This window comes from Dryas octopetala, chromosome 4, assembly GCF_963921425.1.
Source record: "Dryas octopetala chromosome 4, drDryOcto1.1, whole genome shotgun sequence".
Lineage (NCBI taxonomy): Eukaryota > Viridiplantae > Streptophyta > Magnoliopsida > Rosales > Rosaceae > Dryas > Dryas octopetala.
This window is the reverse complement of record NC_141369.1, coordinates 20792800-20810824: the sequence shown is the minus strand read 5'-3', so window position 1 is coordinate 20810824 and position 18025 is coordinate 20792800. Positions and strand designations below refer to the sequence as shown.

The window sequence follows — 18025 nt, the reverse complement described above, 5'->3', positions numbered from 1 at the left end:
AAAGATATAAGAAGTTTAATTAATCTCCCTAAGCCATATATATATATATATATATATAAGGAGAAAAAGCTTCAGATCACCAAGTTAGGCATATTTGGCTCAAGAAAGGAAAAGAAAAAAAACAGAGAGCCAAAATTATGAGGGAAGAAGGTCCGGACCCTACACTGGAGGACCAGAGCTCCAGTGAAGGTAGCAGCAGTGAAATGGAATTTGCACAAAGGGAGGTCCGGACGTTGCTTGGGAGAACCGGACCTCCAGAGACGACGCAGTTTGAAATGGAGATTTCATGCAGGGAGGTCTGGACCTCTGTTTGGAAGACCGGACCTCCAGTAGGGAAAATTACACTTGAGCTTTATTTTCACTAGGGGAGGTTCTAGTGGACCGGACCTCAATGGGGCGGTCTGGTCTTCATTCGTGCAAAACCGGCAACACTCCATACTTGGCACCCCCACTGCCCCCAGTTCAGAGTGGCACAAATTCCTTCCACCTTCCACAGATGCTAGGTGTGATTACGTCATTTTCTAGAGCAGGAATGACTAGTCCCCAACAGTTGGCGCAACAGCATGCTAGGAATGACATAGGAGCAGAGGATGGTGTTGCGGGAGATGCAGGCGCTTCAAGAAGCGAGGTTGGAAGGTCACAACACAACTGATCAACATAGCAAAAGAAATCATGGCTGCCAGTAAGAATACTTTTTGTTGTTTTGAGTAATATACTGCTGGTATTTTGAACAGCTTTTGTGATAGAACTATAAACTTGGTGGGTTATATTATGGTTTAGACTATGATATATATCACCAAGTTTGGAAGTATGGATGAATGGTTGGGATCATATGACTAAGTGTTGCGCAGCTAGTGATTATGCTTTTGTTGTTTTTGGTATATAAGTTTCATTTTGTTTTAGAAATTGTGAAAAGAATGGGGAAGGATATTAGAATGGTTGTAACTATGCACTTGAATCACTACTTGAATTAAACATGCAATTTCAATGTATATAGCAAGTCGTATTTGCATCAATGAAGAAAGGTTGTGTAGGTTCAGCTATGTAACTTGAGTTGTCAATTATTTAGTTTTTTATTTTTCTGATATGGCATTGAGGTTCTGCTACATACCCCTCCTATTAATGGGACTGCTGGACTGAAAGTTAAGCATGCTTGCTCCAATATTAGTGTAGGCTTTCCACATTTTATGAATAATATGGTGTAACAGCCATTGCAAGCATCCTTAGTATTATAAGAGCACACTGGAACTGAAAAATGCATATTCGAACTGTTGCAAATGAAAGATTAATTGGACACTGCTGTACATTCAATCCCACTGCAGCAATCGTTTTGGTGGGAAAATGCATTCTCAATCTCAGTTAAATAGTCACCAAAGTTCTTGCATGGTGGAGGATATTTAATAACTGAAACCAAATCAGAAACTAATACCAATAAGGTGGGAGTGCAGCAAGCAATAGTTGGAATTACTGAGCATTCATACCCACTTTTAACAAGATAGTAGAAGAAACCATGACATAACATTATTTAATAATATCAATCCTCCACCAATATAGCAACCTCAATAGAGATGGTGAACAAGTGAAACCCACTAACTGCAGCATTGGTGAGGACCGGACCTTGCAGACTGACATGGCAGGTTTTGGCAGAAGCTTCCACCATTCTTACATGTGGGTGGCCTTAGCTCCCTTGCCACCCCAACACCAACCTCCAACATGCTATATGGTGACTGCAGTGTGGCAAGGGACAATACAAACTAACAACAGTGGCAGTTGCCTCTATACCTACCAAAAAAAATTGGTTGCCTTTGCTTGATTTTGTTGTAGTGCATATTATATAATATTGATCTTTTAGTTTCAATTTTTTCACACATACCAGGTGCCGAGCCCTTGACGGTCATTTTCGAGTGTTTGACAGTGCATTTTTACATCTTCTCAAGCCCTTGTTTGTCGACTTTATATTAGGTTTTAACTTTGAAATTTTGGGCAGACATGCGGCTTCCACAAACCTCATTCTATACTCTAGGAAGGTATGAGGTGAACTCGTACCCTATACCCTCAAAAAATAAAAAAATAATGACATATTTCTTTGACAAGGCAATGGTGAAAGGACTTTATTTAGAAAAAATAAAACTTTATTTAAAAAAAAAGTCATAAGATTTTTTTCTAAATAAGGACTTTATTTGGCAATACTATTGATTTTAGTAATTTCATTATTTTTTTTCAATGATATTACAAATTCATAGTCTCTCTCGCTGTTAACCCCATAAAAACTAATTAGTGCGTTAATTTTAATTTTCAAGATATTAACAACCTAAAAACTTAATCAAAATCAACCTAACACACAAATTTAACTTCCAGGAAACCTTATAAAAGTCAAACTCTAACACAAGTCTAATCCACCCAAAATAAAAACTGAAACTAACATAAACCCAACTCACTTAAAATAAAAACTGAAACTAACACAAGCTCAACCCACCCAAAATTAAAAACTGAAACTAACACAAGCCTAACTCACCCAAAATTAAAAACTGAAACTAACACAAGCACAATCCATCCAAAATTAAAAACTGAAACTAACACAAGCTTAACCCACCCAAAATAACTTCAGCAAGCACCAAACCGAAACTGAGAACAACTGCGTCAGAAAACTGAAACTGCAACGGCAGACATATTTTCACTACACTTTAGACAAATATAAGTTTTATATACCAAATAAACTAAAAGAATTTGTGTTGAGAGAAAGATCTCACATTGAAAATGTAAGGCCTTACATAGTGGCTTATAAGGGTTTGAGCTACTCCTCCCATTGCTAATTGGTTTTGGGATGAATGTCTAGATTTCTTCATGGTATCTGAGGCTTTGCATAGTGACTTATAAGGGTTCAGACTACTTCTCCCATTGCCAATTGATTTTGGAATAGATACCTAAATTTCTTCATTTTGTGAGAAGAAAATTCAAAACGAACAAAAAAAAAAATTAACTAAACTAAATAAACTAAGTGACTTAGAGGTTACAAATGTTATCTTATTGTTAAATTTCAACAATAAATATACTAAAGGTTAAGTAGAATATTTGTCATGCATCCTACTAATTTATTCAAAATCATATATCAACGTGTTCTTAAATTTTACAGAATGTGACTGTTTCGCATTTATGCATCACTGTTTTGGTGGCGTAACCCACATGCGCACGCGGTGGGTGAAAAATTGTCCAAAACGTACATATATGTTTCGCAGAAGAGGCTGACTTTGTTGTCGACTTTGTAGTGTGGACAAAAAAGTCCAAAATTCTTTTTCTCTCTTGCATGGTTAATAAATTTCATTTTTTCTTCTGAAACTAAATTGTCCAATATTTCATTTTGTAAATAATTAGGCTCATAAACTCGTGCAATTAGTGTTTATAATGGAAATGATGAAATGTTAAGAGCATTAATCCAAATTGGGATTGAAAAGATATTTAACAGGCCCACTGATCAAAGAAAAAGTTTTAACAAAAGGGTAAAAAACTCCAACCACTAATTCGGCATATTCCTTGAATGCTATGGAAGGGTTAAAAAATGTCAACCACTAGCATGCCAGAAGTAGTTTGCACCGTAAGATGAGCATTCTAATTTAGGAAGAGCGTTATAATTTAGAGGGAATTAAGAAATAGTCCATTTATTATTCGCTAAGTTTTATTTTGGTTTACAAATTTTTTAAAATTTCATATTGGTCAACAAATTATCTGATGTGTTTTATTTTGGTCTAAAATGGATAATTTTGTCTTTCAAAATCAACTAATTTTGTCCTTCAATTTGGGAAACTTTCAAATGGACTGGTTGATGTTAGCAAGCTGAGCAATGTCGTCTAGGTGGTAATAAAATGATACGGAGAGGATGATGAAGAACACCCAGATAGGCAATAAAGAAATGTATAGCCTACGCCTCTCAGTCACATCTGAGAACCCCTCTTGTGAATTCACCGTCAATGCCGAAGAACAACTTCTGAGGCCATCTGAAAGCGAATTTATGGCCCAATCAGACCCCCATGAAAGAGCAGCAAGAAAGCAACAGACTGCCCACTGCACTGCATTCAACTTCATACCTGTGGCTAGTTCTTCTCCAAATTCAACAATCACCACCTGCATGACCAAAACAGCACTCAAAGCCATCAAAAACCAAGAGCTGTGACGGACAACCTCCAGCACTTCCTTCTTTACTAGACCAATGACATTGAACAGATGAACAACCTGGCATAAGGCGAAAGTATTGAAAATCATGGTGTTCCGGACACCTTCATCCATGCTTGGTACTACATTTCCCATGAAATGTAAGATCAGAAAGACAGAAGCCTGGTATGAAACTTGAATTGCTATGTTTCTCCAGATGACTTTGGTTATAAATAACTGAGTCCTCTGTTCTGGTGTTTGAGTGAGTAGTTCCAGGCCTTTAAACTCCATTACCATCATTAGGCCACCAAGAAGGCACATAATCAAGTACACCCAAATCAAGTGAATTGCTGTTAATGGGGACTCCCCTGAATGCATTGTTGCTACTACAGTTATTAGTAACCCGGATATGCAAGCAGTGAGCTCAAGTTGAGAGAACTTGAGAATGTTGTGGTATGCACATGCACCAGACTCCAAAATGGAAGTGAATAAACACCCATCTTTAATTATAATATCAGCATTCTCTCTGGCCATTTCAGTGCTCCAAATATCCTCTGTGATTCCAAGATCAGCTTCTTTTAAGATCGGAGCGTCGCTTGTGGTCAACCCTCCATAGTATGCAACTATGTGACCTTTCTTCTTCAAGGACTTCGCCAAGAGAAATATGTCCTTAGGGAGGCAACTTCCCATCACAGTGATCAAATCCACCTTATTCGACCTTTCCATGGAATTCAGTCTTCGGAAAGCTTCACCTTCAAGTGCCATGTCACTTGAACCAGGGGTAATGATTCCAAGTTCCAAAGCTCTGGCTCTCACTGTTGAGAGTTCATCCCCTGACACCAGTTTCATTTTTTTCCCAGCATTTCTAAGGGCTCCCACTGCTGATTCAAGCTCTTCTTGATATGGGCGTCTAAGACCCACAAGTGCCAACAAATAAAGCCCATCTTCTGAAAGTTCCTGGACTTCTGCTTCCTTGTATGCATATGCAATGGATCTCAGACCTTTCTCCTCCATATTCTTAACCACCTGCTTAAATATTCTCTTCTGGTTTCCCATAATATGACTTTCCCCTCTGTTATCATAGTAGTGGGAACACAAGTCTACTATTGTTGATGCATCCCCATTCGAGTGCCATTCATGAACTTGCTGATCATTCTTAATTTTCCTCACTGAAGTCCTACTGCATTTCTCATCAGAGCTCAATTTTCTCTGCTCAAGAATGTCAAATTCTTGATCCAATAATTCAATCTCAGCACCCCAACTGTTCAGCCAAGAGGTGATAAAATCATTTGTTGAGGTAGCAGAAATCCCTTGATGTAGCGCTTCGAGAACAACTTGGTTAGTTTCAGAGACCCCTTCATTGCTTAAATCCTTTTCACCAATCCAAAATTCCTTAACCTCCATCTGTTTACAAATTAGCTCACCAGTTGTTCCAAAGCACATGACTGTTACGCGGTCCATGGTGACACAAGCTGATTGATTCTGAGGATCTGCCTGATTTCGGACCATCTTCTTTTTCCACTGAACAAGGGCAAGTGTAATGGCCAAAGGCATCCCATGTTGTATCCCTATTACAACTGTTGCTAAAACACTTGATAATGTTGGAACCCTTCCTTGAAGTTTGAAGAAAATTTTCTCAAGTATGTTGGTCAGCCTTGAAACTTCCCCTTTCAGTTCTGGCCTGTCATTGTAGTTGTCATGTTTCCTGAAGATCACTACACGTATTAGCACCAACACAGCAATCAGTATAGCTCCCCCAAGTGAAAGATAATCCATCCAAACATATGGTTTGTCCATCAAAGCTTGTAACACAGTCTTCTCATCATTTAGATCATTATGAGTCACCAAGCTGAGCACATCAGCCAGAGCTGTTTTGGCCCCAACAGATACCACAAATATCCGACCACGGCCCTGAACAACCTTTGAACCAGACAACACAAATGGGTTTTCTACACGATCAATCTTGGGGCTCAAAACCTCATCCAAAACAAAGTTCTCACCATCTATGAACAACCCATCAGCAGGAACAAGGTCGCCTTCATTCAAGTGAGCTATATCGCCCACCACAACACCAGATATGGTAACCTTTTGGCATTCTCCATTTGGTCTTTCAACATTCACTACCAACTTGCTCCTTTCTCTCACCAGCTTCCTCTCATGGAGGTAGTTCCCCACTGAAGGGACAGAAACAAGTAGGAAGACGGCAGCCAGAATGGCAGCGCCGTCGTGCCACCCAGTTTTGACTCCTTGCTCAGTGAATTCGACAGCAAATGAAAGAATGGCTGTTAATAACAGGGTAAATATTGCATATTTGTTGCAAGCGTTCCACAACAAGTATAAGAAACCTCTTGCACGAACTGGGTTGGTACTCTCCCAAGGAGGTTGAAGTTGATGTTGATGACCACCATCAACATGTACAGCAGCTACCTGTGATATTAAGTCAAAACTTATACAAGTCAAAACCCAAACCACGGAAAATGCAGGGTGGGTGGGTGGGAGGGAGGGCGGTGTTTAGTTTTGGGTGGCTTTGTTTTTTTTTTTTTTCGTCAATAAACTATATAATTGACGCAACAAATTTTTGTTACCCAAAATGACCCAATTACAATTAACTGCAAGTCTGCAACTGACAGTTATAACATTACAGTTATTTTCACGTCCCCAATTTTGCAAGCGATCTTGAAATCATGCAGCTCATTCGCTGGTCAATTAACTTTGTTTTATCTTGAAACCGGTTTCGATTGAGGAAGAGCCTCCATGGTTATCCTCTCTCTCAGATACTGATGCAACAGCTTTTGTTTCTTAATCAAATTTGCAGTGGACCGTAAAAAAAAGAGGAAATTACAAATTTAGTCCAGTTATTTTATACCTAGTTCAATTTTGGTCCACAATCTTTTTTAAGTTCTGTTTTGGTCCACTAATTGTTTCATTTGTTCAATAAAGGTCCAGATTTGTTTTCTCAAATTTGGCCTGCTTTTTACCCTATCAAATCTCACCCAAATTTAGCAAATATATACTTGTTTTAAAGCTATGCATTTCTTCTTTACAACCATATAAAGATCATTCAAATTGGAGTTCTAAAACTCAAGATAATTGACCCTAAAGTAGGGTACCCAAAACTGCCAATTTTTCAAATTTCACCAAATCTCAATTCTCTTAGATTATAATACTCCAAATTTGTTTTTATGACTAAAAAATGATGAAATATAACTTATACTTCAATTATAATTGAAGAAAACACAACCCAAAAGATTTAAAGTCACAAATCTGGACCTTTATTGAACAAATGAAACAATTAGTGGACCAAAACAGAACTTAAAAAAGATCGTGGACCAAAATTGAACTAGGTATAAAATAAGTGGACCAAATCTGTAATTTCCTCGTAAAAAAAATTATATATTTTAATACGATATATATATCAATTTGGGACTAGAAAAAAGAAAACGATATATCAATCTATATATGCTAATTTGTCAATCATGGCAATTAAGGAAAATACCAATTTTGTCCGTCTTCATTAAATTGTTTCAATATATATTTAGTCTAAAAACCAAGGTTAATTGTTATGAGTATGACAATAAAACATTATCTCACTTTTAAGACAAATCACATTTCTCCCTCTTAATACAGCTTAACGGATTGTATATATTTTGAGTTTATGCATGATTTGACACGAAACGAACCTGCAAGTACTTAATTTATTAAGTAAAGCTTATATTAATGGTAGTAAAAAAAACAGAGAAAAATATATTAGAATTAGAAGAGCTCAATTATTCATCCGAAATAAAAAAGAGATCGAAAAAGAAAAGCATGAAGAATTGAAGTGCAAGTGATTAATTGGTAGTGGGTATATGCATACCTGATCATGAAGGTGAGAGGTGAGAAGTGGCAAAACAGCATCAACGCCACCAAGTCGTTGCAGTGAAATGATGTCCTTGTCTCTGACAATGCGAGCAACGTTTTTGGGAAGCACTTCCTGGAGAGGGATGTCAATGACATGGTGGCGGCCGCCGGGTAAGGAGGGCGGTTGAGCGGAGGAGGAGGAGGAGGATCTGATCAGAGCTTCACCTAGTTTCTCATGATCGGAGGCTGCAGTCGCAGAGGCAGCTGCCGGTGCCGGTGATGGTGGTGGTGTTGATGGTAAAGGAGCATAAGGGTCTTGAATCACTTAGATCATCATCATCAGCAGCAGCATGGAGGTTATGATGAGATGATGTCGGTGTGGTTTTCTTGCGGCCTGCAGTGACAATAAGAAGTGCAATAGCATATTTAGCGCGGCGCCACCGCGGGCTGATTTGCTCATATTGGCCGCTGTTAGTTACGGTTTCAATGAGCAAGCCAGTAGTAAGACCACTCACATCACTAGTGTTGCAGCCGTCGTCGGTGTTTGGCAGCAGCAACGACATGCCGTTTCTATACTGTGCTAACTGCTTGTGCTAACTACAAAAAAATGAGAGAGAGAGAGAGAGAGAGAGAGAGAAAAGTGGAGACATAATTAGAATAAAAAATAGATGCAAATGCAAGAATGTGGTGAAGAATGAAGAGGGAAATGAGGTATTTTATGGAGAGTTGGGAAGCTTCGAAGAATATACGTACATATAAAATATAAAAAAAAGCATCGAAAATATTTTGGCAATTGCCGCACAAATTAATTTCCGGGGAGATTAATTTTAATTTCAAATATATAATAATAAGCTTATCATCAGTTCATCACCTACATTTTCCCTTAACATTTTCTTTAATTTGGGAAGTCATTGAACATACACAGAAAGCTCGAAGAAATTGTGGTAATAATACTCTGGAGGAAGGTGCAACGGTCTTACCGTCTTAGAATGAAAAAGTGGAGTCTTATTTTATCCGGGCCTAATTTTCCAGGCCCTTGAGGAGTTGAGGCGACTCAGGGAGATCAAAAACCAGTGTCAATGTGCCACGTCTACGCGCTATGGTACGCGGCTGGAGATGTAACCCAAAGTAAAACAAAGAAATTAGGAACAATTAGAAACAAGGAAAAGGAAGGCACTTCGGAGTCGTTGATTTCTTGTACACAAGTCTTCTATCAAAAACAAGTCCAAAATTCTTATCCTTTCTCTTGCTTAATAAATTAAATTTAGGGCAAATGACCATTTTGGTCATGTACTTTGCTCCTTGTTTTGATTTGGTCTCTATTGTTTTAATTTTTTCTTTTAAATTTTGTTACAATCAAGTCCAACATTAAAATTTGATCCAAAATTTAGACAGAATAATTATGTGAAAACTACGTTCAACGTTAATATTTGTGAGTTTATGAACAAAAAGGTCATAAATGTTCGCAAATAATGCAATATAAAGCAAAGAATTTGTTAGTGCACTATTCTTTTTTAATTCTTGGTGATTAAAAGTAACGCTCACAAACCCCATCTCTCAGGTTCATTTCCATGTTCATTGTAGAAAGAAAACTTGCTGCGTTCTTAAGAAACTAGAGACTTTTACTCCATTAGAAAGGCTCATGCCTCCAAGAAATAATACAGACAATGAGACATTCAAGAACTCATCACCATGATTTATACTGATCAACTGTCATTCCATAGGCACAGGACCCTCTTCTTCTCTGGTATCATCCTGTAAACTACCCAACATGATTGCGGTCAGCATCAACTTCCCTGCCTCTGAATAATCCTTATGCTGCATAAGAATTGCTTCCACAGAAGAAACCGAATCTTTCATGATTGGAGGCTCTGCGATATCTTGTCTCAGTGGTAACACTTCATCGAACCCTTCTCCAAAAGTTTCTGCTTGAGATCCATAACATCTATTTGAAGCCTGGAAAAGCACCGTGTCTTTCAGATTCTGCAAGGTTTCCTCATCACTCCACCCTTCAGATACTGATGCTTGATAGAGTTTACTCCAATCATCTTGATCAGCAGCATTTCTCCAGCAATCCTCCAAAAGGTTTGCATGGGTCCTACGAAAGGAGGAACTGGTCCATGCAAATACATTGAATGCCCGCAAGGAGAGCTCTGCACTTTCACTGTCAAGGCACAGCTTGATAAGATCTCCTGGATGAAGTAGCCGCTTGTCAAGGTTTTCCTTTGTTTCATCATCAGAGAGGAGTTTTATTATTTCTTCCTGCAAGAGTTGATGTATCAGGTGACGACTGACACTGAATGGACAGAGTTGAAAAAAAATTTACACTCAAGAGGTATAGCTATTCAATAACGTAGCCTTTGGCACTTATGAAGGTGTGATAATTCAAGATTAATTTGCCAATTCAGATACTCATATGATGAAAGCACTTAAAAAGAAAAACAATCAAGAAGACCCTTCAACTAATAAACAGAGATGGCAATGAAATTTGCCTATAAAACACAACAGACCTGCAATTTTAAAATCTTCAAATCAGCCTCAATGCGCTTCACTTTTGTCTCAGAATCAGCATCCTTGCCTGCCAGTGAAGCAAATAATTTAATAATGGTCAAACCATCAGTATTAATGCTCAAACTATAACAGATTATGAACTAAATTCAAAGCAGTCAAGAAAACCAAGAAATGTTGTTCTATCTTCCCTTCCCCAAATAATATTTCAATTAAGCATCTCCAACACCCCGAAGCAGTGAACCAATGTAAATATTCCTTAACTTTCTAACACAGCACAATTCTTAACCTTTGGAAGTTTTTACTTGATCTTAGAGATGACAAAACCACTCATAAAAATCAAGACAACACAGAAACAAAAATAAATCTCAGTAGTAGAAACCCTTCATTGCTTTGAGACCTATTTTGGTTTTTTCTCATGCAACAGCAGCTAAGCAGAAGCTATCAAACATTAGAGTTGACAGCCACTTCTCTTTTCTAGTCATCATCCAACAAATTCAAAATATAGTTTCACAAATTACATCTTTCAAGAACATCCTTTAAGAGCTCCATTTTTTCTTTTCCTGATAAACCTTTAATGATAGACAAAGAGTACAGCTCAGAGACCCCAAAAAAAAATATCCAAAATTAGATGTTCATATGAAACCTTCCATTGTGGGGCCCCTTCTAGTACTGGATCAAATGATTGTGATCACCATGACTAATCATGGAAGTGCCAACATGTGAGTCTCCATAAACAGGGAGCCTACATTCGATTCACAAAGTGAGGTTCAAGTGTTATGCGTTACTGAAGATTTTTATGTATTGTGTGCACTTGACTGCCATCTTTATACAACCACGTATGCAACTTTCTAGTTTTTTCCATTTAATCAACATAACCATTGAAAATTTCAAGCAGACACCTAAATTAATTGAACCCCAACTCAGGCCCATGCAAACAAAGAAAATTACTGCATAGACCATAATGCTTATTAATTAAGAACATCCGGAGATACAATTTTGCATCTCTATCATTATAATTTTTTTTGGAGAACAGCCTACATAAGATTTGAACTGAAACAAAAAAGAAGCAAATTAAGCATGAGAGAATTATGCAGGATCAGGATTCACAGTATGGAAGCAAGAGATACCAAGTACAGTATTTCTTCAGCTATAACAGAGAGGCATTGACCAAGTTTCTCGTTGGAAATGAAAGTAAACAGCACAAGCCACAGTGAGTGACTTTCAGTCACTCAAGTAGCTTAATGTGACGATTCATACAAATTACTATCTCAACTTGATTTTTCAACAAAGTAAAACTAAAATGCATAATGAAAAAAAAAATGGATTATGCAGTGTAAAGAAAATCTTGACAATGCTGAAGAAAAGAGAAGATTTAAAGAAACTATTAAGGAAAGCTAAAGAATATAAGTTATATAACATACCTGCCATTGCAGCTATTTTTGAGAGATTCAAAAGACGCTTTCTGTCTGCCAGTTTCGGTAGCATAGTCGGATGCCCAGGACCGGTCCCCTCTTCAGCCTCCAAAATTGAACTTTCTTCTTCAGAAAGAGCTAATTCATGAAGAGTTTCTGAAGCTGAGGAAAATTGATGAAGGAACACTTCATGAAGCCACAGAAGATCTTGATGATACTTCAAAAATATAGATAACTCTTCACGAAACTCTTCCCCAAGCCTTAGAAGTTTGGAAAATTGTCTCCTCAAATACAGTTGTTTGAACACAAAGTAACTGAACCCTCCATTAGGCCCCATGCTGTCCTGCTATATAACAAATCATTTTCAGAAAAAGGAAAAACATCAAATAAGATCAGAGAACACCAAAACAGAATTCATATCAAACCATATCTGCAAAGCAAATGGTCAAGAGGAAACCTATATTTTTTAAGTTTAAAAGGAAACAAAATTGTGAAATCCTTAAATTTAACATATTTTTAAGTAGGACTAAACATTGGAAAATTATGAAAACAGTTACAAAAGAGGACATGATTATTCTACTGTAGTAGAAAATTTTAAAGTAAATGTTCAGAGTTGTGACACCATTAAGAGCAAACAGCCAGGGAAGGTTACTGTGCTTCAATGGTCAAATGAAAAATCCTCTGAATTGATACGAATAATAATTGTGCACAAGCACAGAACAAATTTTGCATACACACTAAAGGGCACCAAAAACAACCCATAGTTCCAGGGAAAACTTTTAAGTTTGAAGATGAAAGATTTGAATTTTTCGGATTCAAATATTTCAAATTATTTTCTGGTACTAAAACTTGTTATACAAGGTGATCACAGGGAACAACAGAGAAACCATTCCACAAGTTTCAGAAAACAAATGAAAATAAACAAGGAACATGGCTATCACAACCATACCATCAGATTTCTGAGTAGTACAGAGTCATTGAGGTCGCAGCATATTTTCCATAAAGTACTGTAGCATCCATGCCGTTTTGCCATGGGCAGCAAATGTGAGGAAAGCTTCCCAAAAATTTCTTCATTTAGCTCATCAGTTCCTTCATTTAAATTCTGCAAAGACATGAAGTTCAAGGATGCATACTTATCCAGCACCAGGATTCAAAAGGAAGAAGATATTGTTGACTAAAAACTAAAGAAAAAGAAAAAAACCTGATTCCCAACTTCCGCAAAATCTTTGACTTCTTGATAAAGCGAGTCTAGGAGTGCATCCCTCCTATTCCAATACTCATCTAATAAGCCTTTGTGTTCATCTCCTTGTTCAACTTTGGCTGTGACAGCACCAGCATATGCCTCAAGCAGAACTTCAGCCAGCACTTCCAGATGAGTATATATATCTGATTTTGCAGACACATCTAGTTGAGATGCTTCCTTTAAAAGCTGCAGCATGAAGGATGCGATGCGCCACATCCCATTGCGTACGACAGCTTGACAATACCAAGGTGTTAACCTCTCCGGTGGCGGATACCACAAGTGATGCTTATCTTTGTATTGCATGGCTGTGCGAACTATAGTAACACATGCATTTGACAGTTCACAAGCTCTCTGGACCTGAATCCCAAATGGCTGCTCTGCACTTATTATATACTCTAGCTGTTTGTCTAAGCAATAAAACACTTCTTCAAGATCAGAAACTTTACTGTAGAATACTTCAGCATTATCCCTGTCCATCAAAAGAACAGTATTCCTGCGGGCTCTCTCACCAACTAATTGAATAAGATCCCACAGAGCACCTGATATTTGATTTTCCGGACTCGAACGGTTCTGGCTGATAACGTTCTGCAATTCCCTTAGTTGAATCATTCCAGCAAGCTTTTCACCATGTTCCAAGATAATTTGCAAAGAATGTCCTGCCAGAAAAAACTATAATTTAGGCTTGGTCAACAGCACCCCACCGAACCCCCCAATCAATATACTCCTCAATAGGCTTCTATGCCCACCACTCCATGCTAGAACACCCTAGGAAATATGGTCATCTACACAATAATAATTAACATACTCCATGCATCCACTAGATATTCTGTTGGCAAAATTAGCAGTTGAGCACAAAGGGCAAATATGAAGTTGCATACGTGCACGCGGTTTACAAAAAAAAAAAAAAAAAGGATCCTCTGGCAATAATATTTTTGATAAATAATTCTCTGGTAATAATATAACTGTATCCGTTAATATTTGACAGCCTAAAAGAAATTAATTGAGCACGGTGGATTAGATAAGCATGCATGCAAGTACATGTGTGCTATACTTATACCGTTAAATGCATGAACTTTCAAGTTTCAATATATGCCATTTGAATTGGAATAATGATTTGACATCAAAACATAAACATTGTAACTAAAATAGGTATGAGAGCATACTCTGTTTAGAACACAGCTCCTCATGACATTTGGATAAAGCAAGAAACTGGAGAAACTTTGTATGCTTTTGTTGCTTATCCATGAGTTGGGAGGATACAACGGCCATTGCCAAAATCTCAGCTCCTCGAGTTGTTGTCCAGTGTTTAGCTAAGGTGTCAACAATTGATTTGCTCATTCGTGCAAAAACATTTGTCTCTCTATCCCTTTCAAATGCCCCAGAATTTTTTAGCTTTTCAAGTGAGGCATCAACCTGCCCGGATAAAATATAATCATGGAAAATCTGGCTCAGTAAAGTTTCTGATTCTTCATCTTGAGCAGTTTGGTGTGCAATTACAGTCATAGCCCTTTGTCTATCTCCAGCATCCCATGCTTCAGAACTAGCCCTTCTAGGAGCAATATTGCCCAAAAATGTGAGGTTCTTTCTCTCTTCTTGTGCAGATCCTTCATTTGAGCTACCTTTACGCGACAAACTTCGTTCAGGAGGTTCAACTCCACCAAGTATAACAGCCTTCTCGGGTATTGCCCATATTCCTGCCTTCTCAGTTAGGACAACCCATGCTCCTTCTTCACCATCATCTGTAGACGGAAGAATTGAAGCATCTAGAACCTTTCCAGCGTCATAAGGTAGGTCAAATTTATAGAGCCATGTAGAGTTTCTATAATAATGGGATACTGTTGCCGTTCCATCACCAGAAAGTATAATTGCTGATCCCGAAGGCTTGCCCCCTACCTGCAGTCTCATGGAGAATAAGAAGTCTTCATCTTCTACTCTTGCTTTTGGAATTATCACTTGGATAGGAGCTTTTTTCTCTAGAACCCTTTCATGTGTAGGCTCCATACTCATTCCAGATTTATATTGCATGGTCAAAAGAGAATACTGCGTGTAGCTTGAACTACTACCCCGGTCCAAGCAGAAGGTGGCAACCAGAATGGTAGTCACTTTACCATGATAGTCTACCTGCATATCAAGAGGCCAGATTCGCTTCTGCCCAGCCAAATCCTTCTTGATACCCAGATCACCATCTGAGCCAATAATCTCATGAGACCAGAGTTTTGACACAACAAAATCAGGACAAAGTTCAATACTAAAACATTGCATCTCCCGATCTGTCAGAAGAACAAACTGCCGGCTAGATTCCTGCACAGGAATATTTGGAAAACACCAGGTCAGTGACCTTGGATAGCCCTTGCTCCCTATATTTTGAACATTGTCACCCCCTTGGGAGGATAGAGACTGATTGTCTCGATATACTCTCTTACGGCTAACACCAGAGGGGCTGCAATGAAACTGCCATAGCTCACCGTTTGAACTACAGGCAAGTGCAACACACACATGCTGGGATTCAGGGACTGCAGAAGCAATCAAAGAGTTAAAAGTACAAAACCCAGTCAAACTATTCCTGTGCCTGCTAAGTAATTGCTGCTTCTTCGGGGTGGTCTTCCTATCAATAGGTGAAGAAGTCACCTCCAATTCATCAGAAGATGCAACACTGATAACCGGATCAGTTCTCCCTTCAGCATAAATGTTAGGCCAGTACACAGCAGCTCGAGTTTTTTTGTTGCACAGTACAATACCAGCAGAGCTACTATGTTTTACAACTTTCTTCGTTCTTGTAGATGTGCTATCCCAATTGACAACAGAAAGCAGCCAACAACTCCCACCACTTCTGCCAACATCCCCACCTTCAAAAATGTTGGCAGGGATATCAAGAACAATGCAATTCGTCAATGCTGCAGGAGACAGATAGCTCCACACGAACAGTCTGTTACCACATATAATCCACACTAGAGACGTTCCCTTCTCCATTCCACCGGATACATACGCATCACCTGCAAGAAAAATACGAAAAAAAAGCTTGGATACCCTTCTCAAAGTAGTCATTTGTTTCGATAACCAAGCTCATGGAGTAAACTGTACTAACCATGGACATGCTTCTGGAGCATACTGGCCTGTTCATCACGAACAACTTGCGGAAACTCTCCGACATATACAGGCTTAATTTCATCCCCTTTTTCATTTTGGTTCGCTGGCAGAACTCTAAGCAAACACAAAACAACACAAACCATTGAAATTAGCCATTATATTTCACCAACACAACTCAGCAACTACTATATCCAATTAAAACCAACAATTAAGCACACGATGCACAATCCAAACACCCATTTCAGAAATTCAAAGAACTAACACACACATGAATACCTGGCGAGGACCGATAAGCGAGGAGCCCAAGGAGCCGGGGTTCCGGTGCTGGGCCGGTTCGGGACCGAAATGTCGGATCCGGGTCGTCTGTTCTCGGCGAGAGGAGTCGCTGGAGACCCTCGGTCCCGGCGAGGGTTCGCACTGGCCCTCTTAGTTCCAGGTGAGAACATTTTCTTGCCTTCGCTCAAAAAAGAGAGGGAAAATTTGGGGGTTTTGGGTTTCGGGTGTTATATTATCGAGCAAGATGAAAGGGGTGACAATGTAAATACCAAACAAATCAGGGGCCAAATTGGGAATATAGGATTACTATTTCTGTATGTATGTGGTCCAGGGACAATGATGCGCAACGTAAGCGACGGTGGTGTACACGAGCTGCACATGTAGGCATACGCTTTGTGGCATCATGAAACTCTCATCGCCAGCCGTCCGACCTGATATCCGATTCATTTGACCGTCCAGATGGGTTCGGTTTCGGTCCAACTTGTCGCCTTCATAACCTTCTAGGCCGGCCCACGTGGGCCCAAATACGCGACAGTTTTAGTAATAATTTCTTAATCCACACAAAATAATTAAAGGCAAGTTATTGTAGTAACGTCATAAGTATTGTTATTAATGACCAATTACTCTATTACTTGGCATTTGGCTTGAATTAAATATGAAATATTCAATTCTCTACCAAAAAAATTTAATATCTAATTCAATATCCAAAAAAATATTAATTTGGTAATTATAATTTGTTTGATTAAATTACTTTTCAGCCCCAATTGTTTGGATTTGGTTGCATTTTTATCCATATAATTCTAATTTTTTCAATTATAATTTCATAATTTATTGACAATTTTTTTTTAATTAGAGGGAGGATGTAGGGAGAGTAATTCTATGACTCTTTCAATTGAAAATTACATTTACTTTAAAAAAATAAAATTTCAATAATTTAATTCATAAAAGAAAAAATTACAGTTTAATCCTTCTAACATTTTTTATTTGAAAAAAAAACTTTATGACTTTTTTTTTTCAAATAAAATCTTTATTTTTTTCTAAATAAAGTTCTTTAATTATTGTCTTGTCAAAAAAATATATCATTATTTTATTATGTTCTGAGGGAATAGAATACAGGTTAACCTCATACCTTCATAGAGTATAGAATGAGTTTTGTGGAGGCTGCATGTTAGGTTTTAACTCTGAGATATTGAGTGGACAAACAGGGCTTGACGAATAAGTAAAAATACATTGTCGAACACTTGAAAATGGTTATCGACCGCTGAGCGCCTGGTATATGTGAAAAAAATAAAAAATAATGAACCAATATTATGTAACATGTAATGGTTACAATAATTTTGGACTTTAGTTATAATTTTAAAAGTCATAAGACTTTAGTCAGTAAATTATAAAATTAAATGACCTTATTGAAAATCTCCCTTGATAAAAATGTCACTAATTATATCAATAAAATGACTAAAATATCTTTGATAAAAATGAGTGAAACAATGAATTAAAATTATAATATGTT

The 18025-nt window shown here is 37.9% G+C and overlaps 2 protein-coding genes across 3 annotated transcripts; both read right to left on the bottom strand.

Moving 5' to 3' along the window:
• Positions 1-3662: 3662 nt before the first annotated feature.
• Positions 3663-8549, bottom strand: LOC147287994 (calcium-transporting ATPase 12, plasma membrane-type-like). Its single transcript, XM_086240970.1, has 3 exons — positions 8381-8549; positions 8003-8310; positions 3663-6573 (listed from the first exon to the last, which is right to left on the bottom strand). The coding sequence occupies exons 1-3, from the start codon at positions 8547-8549 to the stop codon at positions 3805-3807; spliced, it is 3246 nt and encodes a 1081-aa protein (XP_086097096.1). The 3' UTR covers positions 3663-3804.
• Positions 8550-9491: 942 nt separating this feature from the next.
• Positions 9492-16713, bottom strand: LOC147287993 (Nucleoporin, Nup133/Nup155-like protein). 2 transcript variants are annotated; one of them, XM_086242521.1, is made up of 8 exons: positions 16516-16713; positions 16238-16353; positions 14316-16145; positions 13111-13808; positions 12859-13011; positions 11919-12255; positions 10497-10564; positions 9492-10248 (listed from the first exon to the last, which is right to left on the bottom strand). In XM_086242521.1, the coding sequence occupies exons 1-8, from the start codon at positions 16683-16685 to the stop codon at positions 9700-9702; spliced, it is 3921 nt and encodes a 1306-aa protein (XP_086098647.1). In that variant the 5' UTR covers positions 16686-16713; the 3' UTR covers positions 9492-9699. The 2 variants fall into 2 exon arrangements, with proteins under 2 accessions (XP_086098647.1, XP_086098648.1); XM_086242522.1 differs by having other exon boundaries at positions 11919-12252.
• Positions 16714-18025: the final 1312 nt, after the last annotated feature.